Source organism: Colossoma macropomum, unplaced genomic scaffold, assembly GCF_904425465.1.
Source record: "Colossoma macropomum unplaced genomic scaffold, Colossoma_macropomum, whole genome shotgun sequence".
In the NCBI taxonomy this organism is placed as follows: domain Eukaryota; kingdom Metazoa; phylum Chordata; class Actinopteri; order Characiformes; family Serrasalmidae; genus Colossoma; species Colossoma macropomum.
In genome coordinates this window covers 22,696,838-22,710,987 of record NW_023494798.1, presented here as the reverse complement: position 1 = coordinate 22,710,987, position 14,150 = coordinate 22,696,838, and the positions used below count along the sequence as shown (strand labels likewise).

At 38.8% G+C, this 14,150-nt stretch overlaps 1 protein-coding gene across 1 annotated transcript; it reads left to right on the top strand.

Annotated features, from left to right (window-relative positions):
* The first annotated feature begins 1,615 nt into the window (after nt 1-1,615).
* LOC118817696 (fibulin-7) lies at nt 1,616-14,150 on the top strand. Its single transcript, XM_036584548.1, has 8 exons — nt 1,616-1,910; nt 4,248-4,407; nt 7,076-7,246; nt 8,332-8,457; nt 9,276-9,458; nt 10,488-10,625; nt 10,772-10,907; nt 12,809-14,150. Exons 1-8 carry the CDS (start codon nt 1,722-1,724, stop codon nt 13,167-13,169), a joined length of 1,464 nt encoding a protein of 487 aa, XP_036440441.1. The 5' UTR covers nt 1,616-1,721; the 3' UTR covers nt 13,170-14,150.

Below are 14,150 nucleotides of genomic sequence, written 5' to 3'. Positions count from 1 at the left end.
TATTTCAAATCTATATTTGATATAGGTTTAACATGGATCCTTCCATACTCAATATTTTTAGACCAATTTCTAACCTTCCTTTTTTAAGTAAAGTCTTACAAAAAGTTGCTTTTTAAACAATTAAATGTGTGTCTAATATCAAATAAGTTATTTGAGAAGTCTAAAACAGGTTTTGGTTCTCACCATAATACTGAGACACAACTTTCGCGTTGTCAGTGGCTTCAGGCTTAGCACTGATGCACAAAATTCTTCTGTTTTGGTCTTATCGGCTCTTAATGCAGCTTTTGATATGATGAATCACAAGAGTCCCACAAGGTTCAGTTGTAGGGCCTTTGCTTTTCTCTTTGTACATGTTATCTCTAGATGTCATTAGGAAACATAATATCAATTGTCATAGTTATGCTGATGACATGCAATTATACTTTTCCATTGCTATAGGAAATCAACACAACAAAACAACAACAACAAGAACAACAACAACAATAATAATAATAATAATAATAATAATAATAATAATAATGATGATGATGATGATTTGTTGTTTTGTTGTTGTGGTTGCTGTTGTTGTTTTGTTATTATTATCATTATTATTATTATTATTATTATTATTATTATTATTATCATTATTATTATTACATAGTTATCATAGAATGTTTAGACAACACTGGGCTACTATGCAAAATCAGCATCAGCATTTTATTCACTTTACTGCAATTGTAATCCTACAGAAATAAATCTAACGTTTCTTGGTAATCCAGGTGAATTTAGTCTCAGCGTGGACTTCTACATGAAAATATTGAATATCTGCATTGGTCCACATTCCCATATTGGTGCATCCCTACAATTTAGATCCTTCATTTAAAATTCTAAATGGACACATACAGGAGGATTATTCTGGCCTTCTGTCCGACACATCCTCTGATTCTGAGGTGTTCTCTGTTAAGTGGCCAAAGCCCTGTTAAATAGTTCTCATATTTTTCAGCATCAAATCAGTGATGCACCATGGCTGTAAAAGGCCTCCCTGCAGAGGGCAGACTGTTTCTACACTGTGGCTTAACTAGACCACTCAGCCAGTCCCATTCACATTCTTGTTCTCTGAGGGCCAAAGTCCAGTGAAGTGGCTCAGTGAATGTGGAAAACATACCAAGTAAGCCAGACCAGACCCTCCATTATCACATTGTTTTAGACAGACATCATCATTTTTGCCTACCCAGCTCTATCAAAGATGCATACATAGAGGCAAGCAATACAAATCAGCATTCCAAAAGCATTCCAAAAGCAACAAAATGCTGATTGCACACAGTAGGACTGCCTTTATGTCTCTACCACGGCAGTTGTCAGATGAGCCAGGCCTACTCAAAGCAGACACGTTCCCCATTTAGCAGGGGAGTTTCTCCCATTACCACTGTCTGCTTATCTCTCACAGTGCCGCAAGGGTGACAACTTACTTTCACCCATTAAAAGACGTATTGTGCTGCTCCACGCTGAGGTGTTGTTGACCAGCGGATTTTATATTCCTGTTCCTCCAAGTTAACAAATAGGCGACCAGAACTGAGCGGCTTTTATAAGGGGAGAATTTGGCATGTGGAGCCCAAAAAAAGGAAAAGAAGAAAAACATTAGCCTACGGGTTATAAAAATGTAGGCTACTCTCCACGCGGTGCTAGTTTGACTTTGATGGCTCCTAAAACTAGCCCAATTTCTCCTCACTGCGCTACAGTTTATGGGGTTTCTCCGCTTTCCAGCGAGTGATAAAGCAGCTTTAGAGACATCTGGTCGTGGAAACAGGTACTTCTGGTTCACTAGACTACGACTTCAGAGGACAGTTCTGAGGAAAATGAGTGGAGTTTACCTCAGTCTCGTCGCGCTGCTGCTCGTGTTTATCTGTCAGATTCCCGCCATCCGTGGGCAGGTGAGTGGAGCACGAGATCCAGTTTTGGACTGTTGTTTTTATCAAAAACTGCTTATCTACAGTCACCTGTGTGAGTCTGAATGACCAACTTTAACTGCATTCACAGCATTTAGTCCAATACTGGATCATATCTGATACTTTTCTGTATAAAACTAATGAAGCAGTGTTTAATGTCAGTTTCGACACTGAAACTGTATGATTTTGATTTTTTTCCACGAAATGTACAATCGCTAGTATAAAGCCACTTTGTCCTTGATAACATTCCAATATTCCAAAAATAGTAGCCTATTAAGCTGCAAGTTAAGCTTTCAAAGCAGCATTTGCTCGCAGAAGGGTGTTACATGACTGTTAGCAGCCAAAATGTGTAAAGAAAAAGGGTAAAAAGTAATGAAATAAAAAGGCCATACGCCTAAATTAATAGTTAGAGAAAGAGAGAGAGAGAGAGAGAGAGAGAGAGAGAGAGAGCGAGCGAGAGAGCGCTGTGGTCAGCTAATTACTGTCATTTGTACAGAAAGCCAACACATGTTGAATACATCATTCTCATTATGACATTACATGACTTCATTTTTTGGAACATCTACTGGGTTAGAAAGCCTTAGTTGGAAAAAAAAAACTGTTTTTCTTCCTTTAGTTTGTTTCCTTGGTTTATATGAGTCATATGTAGAAGATCCATTGTAAGGAATGGTCATATTTCCCTCATATGCTCATATGGGGTTGGATCTAATGATGTTCATTGTTTAAATATATTAATTTTACGCCGCTGTGTAATTCGCACAACTACTAAAAGCTTGACTGAAGGTTCAGTAACTCGTCCGGCCCATTTATTGTGCAGTGATGCAAGTGCATCAGAGCCAAATGAGGGTAAACAGGATGAAATGTTTTTGCAGAAGCCCTGAAAAAGAGAACATGGTCACTCTCTCACACTACTACCCTCATCTCCCTACCCTCATAATCAGCTACCCAGGTGTTTTCACAGGATGTGCAAATATTGATTGTACTTATACAAGTCTTGCAAGATGAAAACACTCATTGGTTTTTTAAAAAACATGAAAGAAAATGAGAAAACAGAGCGCACAAAAAACACAGTGCCCTTCCCCTTGATGGCAGCCAACGAGAGGCTAGGAACCTCTCATGTTCTGATTGGTTTGAATATTTCATGAAAGGGTCAAGGCTTACCTGAGCTGTCTGAAATCACAGAGCATCAGCAAAATAAACCACATTCACTGTTAAACTACTGTGACGCAACATTTTGATGAAGTATGTAAATTCCAAGAGTTCCAAGAAACATTTATTATTAAAGCTGCTCTCCCCAGCAGTATACCAGATTTTGAAAAAAAAAATCATCCCTGAATTTCCTGCCTCAAAATACACATAATGTTTCTTACATGACATTATAATCATGTTTCTTATGTAACATTAAGTGATGTAGAAATATCTAAGACAGCCTGAAGGTTTTGTGGTTGTTTGTGAGAAAAATGGATCTATGACTGAATGGCAGTTTAACACAGTCCTAATTGCTTTCAGCATTCCAACAGATCATTTATAGTCTCTCAATACATCTTCATTACACTCAAAAGTGATGTGTTAATTAAAAACATGCTTTTTGTGTAAAAACACCAAAATGCTTGTTCTTAACTGAGTGAATTAATGCAGGCTGTATGAAAGTATTAAATCAGTATAAAACTTGTCCAGTTAGGGACACTGTGTACTGTGTACTGTTTGTAACATCTCTTTTAGGAGCATACACTCTGACAGTTACACTGGCCAAACATAATCCTGAGAGGCATTACTGTGTTTCAAGTACTGTGAAACAAAGAAAGCCTTCCAAGATTCAGACTGCCCACATTTCTGTAAGCTTTGCGATTTTTCTCGTTTTCTCAGAGCATGTTAAACCCTGCGTACACTCTGTTCATTCACCCTGCACGTACAATCCAGCCTTTCACAGCTTTGAGCCCCTACCTTCATGTCCAGAGTGGCACCTCTTATAGATGACGTCATGCACGTCACGAAACACTGAATCTTTCACAACTGGACAACTTCCACAGAATAAAACCACAAGCTTGCCTCATTTATGTGCTTGGCAGTCCCAAAGACAGGGCTAAGTGGAACTAGTCAAGCTGGCCTGTTTACAAAAATGTCTAGGATTTATCATTGGTATGTAGTTTTTTTTTTTATTCAACCTGACAAGAACATGACTACTATTAAAAATGTATATAATAATAGCAAAAATAACATAATGCAGCTGTTTTTCATATAATTCACCAGACAGATTCTCTGTTGATATATCTATGGTATGGAAATCTGAGTGTGATAAACTGAGACCCACTCCACTTCCAGGAATGTCCAGGGACACAGGAGCTGCAGAATTCCCTACGTCAGGCTCACAAGCTACTCTCAACACATGAAGCCTCGTACCTGCAGAGTCTCCGCACCTTGAGGAAGAAGCTCAGTCTACTGCAGAACAGTGCCGCTCGCCTGCCCACCAAAGCCAATAATGGTAAGGGCTTGCAGTAGTTAGTATGAGTAGGAGCAGACAGGACAGTGGGGTGAGCATTTAAATTAACACCAATAGTGCACTTAGCAAAAGGCAAACAAACAATCAAACCTCTTGTAAATAGAGGTAGGCAATATGTAATATTGCAATATTTCAAGACATCATAAAACACAATATCATTTTATATTTAACACTGCCCTGGTGAAGCCTCTGCTAAAAAGTGTAGCGTGGATCCTTCCGTAGTGAATAATTTTAGACCAATTTCAAACATTTATTTTATAGTAAAGTCTTAGAAAAAGTTATGTGTAATTTGACCAGGGCTGCCCAAACTTTTGCATATGACTGTATAATTTAGGAGGAATGCAAGATGACATCAGAATCATATCAGTATTGGCATATAATTGCTTAAAAAAGTTATCACTTTAGATTTGACTGATATTTCAAAGCTATATTTGACATAGGTTTAACATGGATCGTTTTGTACTCAATATTTTTAGAATTTAGAATTTATAACCTTCCTTTTTTAAGTACAGTCTTACAAAAAGTTGTTTTCAAACAAATATATATGTAATACCAAACAAGTTATATGAGTTTCAAACAGGTTTTTGTTCTAACCATAGTACTGTGTGAGAATTGGTTTATGTTGTCAGTGACCCCAGGTTCAGCGCTGATGCACAAAATCCTTCTTTTCTGGTCTTATCGGCTCTTAGTGCAGCTTTTGACACAGCTGATCACAAGATTCTAATCCACCGTCTTGTAAACTGAGTAGGCCTCTCAGGCACAGTATTAGAATGGTTTAAATCATATTTAGTTAATAGACAGTTCATGGTTTCACTGGGAAATGCATCATTTCTTGTGGAGACCCACAGGGTTCAGTTTTAGGGCCTTTGCTTTTCTTTTTGTACATGTTACCTCTAGGTGATGTCATTAGTACACAAAATATCAGTTTTCATAGCTGTGCTGATGACACACAATTATACATTTCCATTCCTTCTAATAATCAAGAGTCTGTAGACAGGCTTACCGGTTGTGTGTCAGATATTTCTCAGTGGATGTCAAAAAATTTCCTGCAACTAAATCCCAAGAAAACTGAAATACTGATCTTTGATACTAAAACAAAGAAAGAAAGCCACTGGTACTAAAAGAAAGCCACTTTATGAGAACTTCGATTCTCATAAAGCCAAAATTTATGAGCCAAACCTGAAGTATGAAACCTTCGTGTGATCTTAGACTCTGAGCTCTGTTTTATCCCACATGTGAACGCAGTCACTAAAGTAGCTTTTCATCATTTGAGAAATGTTGCTACAGTTTGGCCTTTTCTATGTGAGAGCAATTTTCTTATATGATTTTAAATTAGTACGCATAATTTCTTGTTTTACTGTTAAGCATTATCACCTGTCTGTAAAGCACTTTGAGTGGCCACTGGCAAGAAAAGTGCTATATAAATAAAGATTTTTATTATTATTGTTATTATCATTAATATTATTATTATATTGTTGAGGTTTGCTAACACATTAGAACAGACACAATGCAGTAAGATAGCAGTGCTAAAGAAATAGCAAAATAAGCTAATATCCTATACATACATACATACATATTTTTAGTATTGTGCTCAATTAGGAGACCACCCTGACCAAATGGGACATGGAAGCACAAATTATTCATTTTTCAGCCTCAGGAAAAAAAAACAGGACACATACTGTATTTAACAGAAAATTGCACAGAGGTCCGACAGGTTAGACAGATACTTGATTCATTTATTAACTTATAAAAATAGAAAAAAAATAATAATTGTGGCATGTGCAAAAATGTGGACACTCTACAAAGTTAATACTAAGTAATGCCCCTTTAAGCAGATATCACAGCTTGATAGCTTTGTGTAGCTATTTAGAAGTTTTTACCCATTCTTTTTTATGATGTTCATATCAGGACACTGTGAAGTCCATTTTAAAAGCTTCAGCTTTCGTTTTTGGTTTTGATGTATGCTTTGGATCATTGTCCTGTTGTAGAAGCCAGCCTGTTTTCAGCTTCAGAAGCAATATTGTGTGGAATCCATTCTTCCATATACCTGTGCAATGTTTCCTGTGCCACTTGTAACACATGTAATTTGGCCAGGGGTACCCAAACGTTTGCATACAACTATTTGTAATTTAGCCATTTTAGATGCATGTGAGAAAGAAATTTGCAAGGCAGTTAAGGTGTGTTTGGGTAGTTGTTTGTGTGAATGTTGGTGTCTTTTTGAAGGGGAATGTAATGTCAATGACACCTTTGTGAAAAACTTTTGTTGGAAGGCAACAGCTGTAACTTATTGGTTTTAGGATTGGAAGGATAGAAGAGTTAAAGTGGCAGTAGGGTGAATGCAAGTTAGAGCGGACAAATTAAATAGTGACACTGATTTGATAATATACTTAGCATTTGAGGCTGTTGTGTAATTTTCCATTAAATATGTGTTTTCTCTTTTTTCTGACACTGAAAAAACAAAAACACTGAAACTAAAGCACAACTGTAAATCTATCTGGAGAAGAGCATCTGCTCAGTGCTGTAAGTGTAAATATCGTGTTGCAGTGGAGAACTTTACTCTGACAGACACAGACAAAAGTGTCAAAAACACATTGGACATAACAATGCACTGTATTAACGCTTAATCTACACAAATATGATTTCTGCTCAGTTACCTGTCCAAAACTGGAGGCTCCTCTCAATGGCAGGAAGTTGGGGAAGATTCTGTTGCCAGGACATGAGGTTCACTTCCTGTGTGACTTGGGATATGAGCTTGTAGGGTCCGAGACTCGCCAGTGTAAGGAGTCACTCACTTGGAGTGGTCAGCAGCCAGTCTGCAAAGGTGAGTAATAATGATCCTCACATAGGGTCAAGGCATGTTAAAGCAATAGTTCTGCAAAAAAAATAATTTTCCCATTAGCACAAATGTAGTTGATTAGCCAAGACGTTTGGTGTCTGAGGTTTTGCACTGGGGATATGCAATAGCGTCTGATGTAGATGGGTATGTGCACCAGTTGGCTTTGTGCCAACTGGATGCCTAAATCATCACTCATTTGTCTCAAACCACATGAAGTTGTTAAGTAATCTTAAATAGACATTCTGGGTGGTTTCTTACTCTGAATCACATACTGTTCTTTATAAAACTGAAAAAAAGACTTCAGGATGGTTGCTACTACTGGTTTTAGCTATGCAATGCAATGCACTTCCATTTTATATGCATAGGAGTATGTAATGTTATTAATGTAATTGCTAAACTTTTGCTTTTAATATTCAACTATGAAAAATCAGACTGCATCAAAGTAGAAACAGTATAAATCAGAATGTAACTTAAGGCACAGTATTGAGCCTGGGCTTGACTGAGATTGGGGCTCTGTTGCCCACCACCCCTCCTTTCTCACTTCTTCCACTCCTCTACCCTCATCACTCACCTTTTATCTACTCTGCCCATCACCCTCACTTCCCTGTCTGCATGATCATTGTTTTTCTTTTCTGCCCGTCTCTGAACTGCTGTTTTACGCAGCACTCATGTATTACCCCCATTTTTTCCCCAGGAAAAGAAGTTTTCAATTTCATATGCATCTCAGCATGATTAAGTTTCGTTTGGCTTTTGTATTTCAGTGCCCATCTCCACAGAATGTTTCAGTTTGGCCCCATGCATTGTTTTACAGACCATTTAATTCCAGACAGCAGGCCAACGTTTTGATTGTGCTTGACAAACGCTCCATCAGCACCAGAGAAAGCTCTCTCTGAAACCGCAGAGCGCTGTGCATACTTTGCTTAATCTTTGCATCAGTAGTATAATGTTACTTGGACCTTTTCATTTTCCAGTTCACAGATGCTGTTTTTTTAAACAGCGCATGGTATGCCTGTATGCATCTGGTCGGTCTTAGACCTGGATTAGAGGCTGAAATCCCTCTCTTTCTTCAGAAATAAATGAGTGTGCCTCCTCGCCATGTGCCAATGGGGGTACATGCACAGATGAAGTAAATGGATTCGCATGTGAATGTGCCAAAGGGTGGGCAGGGTCTACTTGCCAATCCCCCACACCTACATGTAAGTATATTCACATTTCTTTAAGATTCTTTGGTTCATTAGCAGTAAATCTGTACACATCTCCAAGAGGGTTCAAGCGGCAACTTACTGTAAGCTTTGACAGCTTGTAGTCAAGGGAATGCAAGTCAAAACCAATGCAGGATACATTTTGTTTTTGAAACCAACTGCAGCACTCGGAAGAACACAGCCCCCCCACACTCATACACATGGGCTAATGGACTTCTAAATGCATCTTGACCTCCACACACTGCTGCAACTGTCCATAGATCTCATATTTGCTCTCTCTAGCAAGCTGGAGTCCATGAGGCTGCCATAAACACTGAACACTGCACAGATAGAGCTGCTCACGTCAGCTCAGAATCTTGATGACGCTGAGATATTTGCAGATCTGCACACAGTAACCCCCACTGTGTTGAATTAAGTCTTCATGAAGCCTGAATTTACATCAGCCGATAATATCTGTAATCAGCCTTTCACTACTACTTTGGCTTGTCTACATAAGCATTAAGCACATTTATAGCAATAGGTTGGTGAAAATTCAAATTTACACAGCTTTCACTTTAATGTAGTCAACCTGCCAAGACGCATTTTGTGTCTGAAGTTTGCTTCCTTAGTTTCTGCACTGGAGCTACAAGGTTAATGTAATTTGAAGTCAGTGAAAGCTTATAATTAATGAGTTTGCTCATGCGGCCACCCTAAAACCTGAATTTTGTCCAGACATTTGTTCATTTTTAAAGAGAACATTATGTCAGACCAAGTGAATATAAATGAGTGCTTAACTTGTGCACCTTACCTTATAAATGCATCCCTCTCTTCAGTTTTTGTCACCATAACCAACATGTCTGCTGCCACTGCTGGAGCTGCAGCTGCCACCTCCTTTCCCTTAGCAACCCCATCTCTGCTTGTGCGACCGTCCAAGTGCAGCCAGGTACAGGGCACCACCTACTGCACCTGTGAAGCAGGATACACCATTTCAGGCCGGGACACCAGCATCTGCACGGGTGAGTGCTGCATGGTGGATAACCAGAAGCCTCAAAAAATCCTGACCATCAATTCATACATTTAAAAATATATTTAACAGGTTTTTTATTTTACCTCACGTATTAGACATCTGAAAGAAATCTCTCCCCACCCTTATTGTAATTTTTATTGTTTAAAAATTCCTGAAACTCTAGGGCACATGCTATGGGACTGTCCTGAATGATTTTGGGGCTGAGTAGTAGAGGTAACTTCTAATCTAACCAAAGTGTAGTTTCCCTTGGACCCTGCTTTTGTGTTATAAATAGCGCAAATATCTAAATTACAGTGAAAGTCTTTGAAATTTGTTTAGCTAGTATGGCTGCAGCTAAAAAACTTAGATGTTCAGCGCTGGCTTCTGCCTCCCAAACTTTCAGTCAGGCAATGGTTACAATCTCTTCTTGATATCACATATCTAGAACTGTCTACAGCTAAGGCCAACCAAGGAAAACCTGCTACTTTGCAGATATGGAGAGAGGCAATGCCTGCAATTAAAAAAACTCCTCAGTTAAACAATTACCTCTTTTTTCTTATTTCTTCTTATTTTTTATGTAATCCTTCATCCTGTGTTCAATTTCATATGTATCTCAGCATATACAGGCACAAGATGGAACATTAAATGCATTAATTACATTCTATTGCACTGTTCAATTACAAAAAAAAGAAAGGATCAGAAAGTTCAGTGTTCTTGTTCAGAATGATAATATCACATACTCTGGATAATTTGGGGAAAGTGGTGTCCAGTCATTGCCCAGAAGCACTCCTGTCTTGCATATTCTGGTTTTCTCTGATCCAGTCAGTCATATTGAGTCAAGGGCCCATATCCTATCATTTTTCTTGTATTTTTTATGCTCTGAGATCCACTTATGACATTTTCCAGACTCTGTTTATCCCTAAAAATTTAACAGGTTGTTTAAATCAGGTTGGCGATGTGTTAGCTGAACAGCAGTATGTTATGATAGTGCTCATGCAGTACTTGTGAATCTGTGCAATTGTTTTATTGTCTTTTTCAGATATTGATGAGTGTGAACTGTTCCATAATGGGCAGGCAGGTCGTTTATGTTTACATGCTTGTGTTAACACCCCTGGTGGCTACCGCTGTACATGCCCTGTGGGATACAACGTGACACAAGATGGCCGCAGCTGCAGAGGTGAGTCACACATTTATTGAAAACCACTCTGAAAGGAATGCTTAAACCCCTGCGTTGCTGTTGTTTTCATACTTCAGCTGTAGGAGAACAAGCCAGAGACCTCTCTTCTTTATGCGTACACAGACTTGTCCTCTTCTTACTTGTAGATATTGACGAGTGCGCCACGAGGCAGAACAACTGCACCCGTGATCAGCTATGTGTTAACACTTATGGAGGTTTTCAGTGCGTTAAGGTGGAGTGCCCACGCATCCGAAATGCAACCTATGTCAAAACCTCCCCCACGTAAGTATATGTTGTCGCATACTTGACAAGGCTGTAAACAAAAGGCTGCTTAAAAAGGCAGCTTTAAAATTTGTTAGTTTGCAATATACAGAATGCTGCACTGATTATCAAAGGTTTTAAAAATGGTTTTTAGTAAATGATAAACATGAATAATGTTTAATTTGTTTCACACACAATATATGAGCCAAACCCCATGCTTCTTATTTAGTTGTTAATCTTAAGACCTACTATTTAGTAATTATAATAACACTAACATGTAAGTTATGTATTTATACGTGTGGGGAGTTCAATTGTAAAGCCACATACAGATCCAGACTGTCAATATGTTCTACTAAATTAAACAGAGAGTGCTGCTGGTAAGGAAATAAATGTTTAGTATTGATGGTGCTCTCTGGCCAGGGATTTATAATCTAGAGAAAAAAGTGAAAAGCCATGGCACTCATTACTGAAAGCCTTTATTATAACATGGCTATAGACGAAAAAAAAATCTCTCAATGTTTTGGCTTTTTTTTTTTCATCAGGGAGAGTCACCACATATGTTTTATTGACAGTTTAGAGAGTGTAACAACAGCTTGGAAAAGAAAATTGCCTAATCATTATTAAGGCAAAACAAACTCCTCATTGCAAGAAAAACACTTTAATGAAGATGAGTAATGTTACAAGATATACCCAAAGTATTGATAGCAGTTCACTGTTAATATTACCTTTGCAGGCACAGTACTGCGCAAAAGTCAAAGACCCCCCCATGTATTTAATTTCCAGTCAAAACAGCCATTAAGTACAAGTTATTGATTATTGTCAGGGAAAAAGTAGAAAACGTATATTTAACAGATTAAAAAAAAATAATTACACAGAAGCCTCAACAACTGAACATAATATAATTTTTTTCTGTATAGTGTGTCCATCCTGTGCTTTTCCCCCTGGTTTTCATGTCTACCCTCTACCTTAGTCTCCCCCAGTCACAGGTTAGTATTAGCGGTAGGAGGGTGAGTCATGTAAAGCCAGCCACCACCCTTTCAAACTGCCTCTAACGCAACGTCTTTGGACACCTAAACGCACTTTAAGAGAACTAAATGCCAGTTCTGTTACGTCAGCTATCAGACATCTGTGCTGGCTACCATCACACTAAGTGGTGTGGGGAGAGGGAGGGCCATCCTACAGTTTCTATTTTTTTGTGAGAGTTACTTTCAGGTTTTCAAAGAAATCTTCAGGATATTTTTCCACCTCTCCAAAGTTCAGTCTGACACTGGTTGCATTTTCTGCTTCTCACAATCTAAGTAATCATAAATACATTTAATTATGTTCAGATCTGGACTCTGGGGTGGTCCGTCCAATGTTCTGAGAACACCAGCAGCTTTTTGTTTGATTTGCAAATTTTCTTCTTTTTTGTCTATTTCTTTTCTTTTTTATTATTTTAGTTTTTTCCATTCTTTTTCTCATTTTTTCTATTTCTAGCTTCTTGACAGCTGTGGATACCTGTGGATTTTCAAAGATAAAAGCTTTAGGAACTGTAGGTACAGTTTATCTGATGGTGACAGTTTTGGTGGTCTATCAGGTCTTGCGTGGTTGTTAGGAGTTGCACATTTCTCTGTACCTTTTAATAATTTTTTGAAGTCCAGTTTTGGAATTCTTTTTTTTTTCACTTATTTTTCTTTGCTTTTCCCCTTCCTTACACAAGTGGACAATCTTATATCTAACCCTCTCAGCAATATGAAAACCAAATAACTTGTTCTTACTTCCCCTTTTGACTGGAGATTATATAAATCAAGGATGGTCTTTGACTTTTGTACAATGCTGTATTTTTTTAACAATAACAGTGAAAATCTAGGAGAATTTTAAAGAAAGAAAAAACAAAATGGATAGTTTGTACTGTTACGAAACTTTTGCTCCTGTTGATCCAGGCGCTGTGAGAGGAACCCCTGTCCTGTGGACAATAAAGCTTGTTCACAGGCTCCCAACTCCGTGTCCCATCACTACATGTCTGTGGTATCTAACCTGTCTGCCCCGCGGGTCATGTTCCGGGTCTCGGCCGTGCGGGTGCTGGGAGACACACTCCGCTTCGCTTTGCTGGGGGGCCGCGGTCGCCGCCACTTCACCGTGCAGCGCTCTGACCGGCAGACGGGTCAGCTGATGCTGGTCAGCCCCATCCAGGGTCCGGCCACATTGGAGGTGGAGGTGGAGATGAGTGAGCTGGAGAGGAGAGTGCAAATTGGCTGCTACATCACCAAAATCACACTCTTCGTGTCGCAGTACGAGTTCTAGAGCCTGAAGTTTCTGGAGTTCTGAGGGGTTTAGGAGGAGTTTGGAAGGATGTGTCTTGTATGTGGGATTAAAACCCTAAAGACCCGGTCAGTGGGTCCAGACTCTTCACTCTGATAACCTTACACATCCGTTTCATAGTAGTTACTGGATAATGAGCCTTAAGACTATGAAGGCTTTTATACACTAAGTAACAGTACATTGTTGCAAACTAAGATAATATTTTGGAAAATCTTCTTTGGTTAGGCTAGATGCCATGTAAACACGTGTTGGTTGCTGGCACATTGACTTGATATATTTTAGAAACTTCAAAAAATTTTTTGGCCTGCAGCGTACGTGTGAACGCAAATCTGTCAAGCGCCTCAGTGCACTCCAAGGCAAACAGGACATTCCTGGTTGTGTAGTTGCATTCATCTGTTGGTGTTTTCTGACAATGGAGAGAAAAATTCCAGAGAGAATTTAAGCAATTCCCCCAGCTATGGACAGCTCTTAGCACAGCTGGGCCTCAGACATGAATCCCAGCAGAGTAGCACATGAGCTACTTGTGGGGCATGTCATATGTGTATGAGCAGTATTTACATTTCTAGACATTTCTACATTCCTGGACGTGTCAAAAAGGTTTGGCTAGGCAGTTACGATGAAGGCTGTAGCTATCAGGACTGTAGTTACTGCTGCCTGCAGTGCAATCAAAAGACAAAAGGCTCTGTGCAAACATACTTAAAGCTAGATTACAAACTTGTTCTTTTTGGGACCAACATAAGGAGGGTGAAAGTAGTTTCAGGGCTTATGGTGGTAATTTCACTTGCCATCAGAAATAAACTGAACATTTGATTGCTCAGTCTGTGGGCAGTGTGAGTCACTGTTGTACTTTATAACCTTTTCAGTGTTAAGATATTTATTTTAAAGCATTGATTTCTCCTGTTTCTTAAAGTATAATGCTTCAAATACACAAAACTATCACTCCAATAAAGATTCTATCTACAT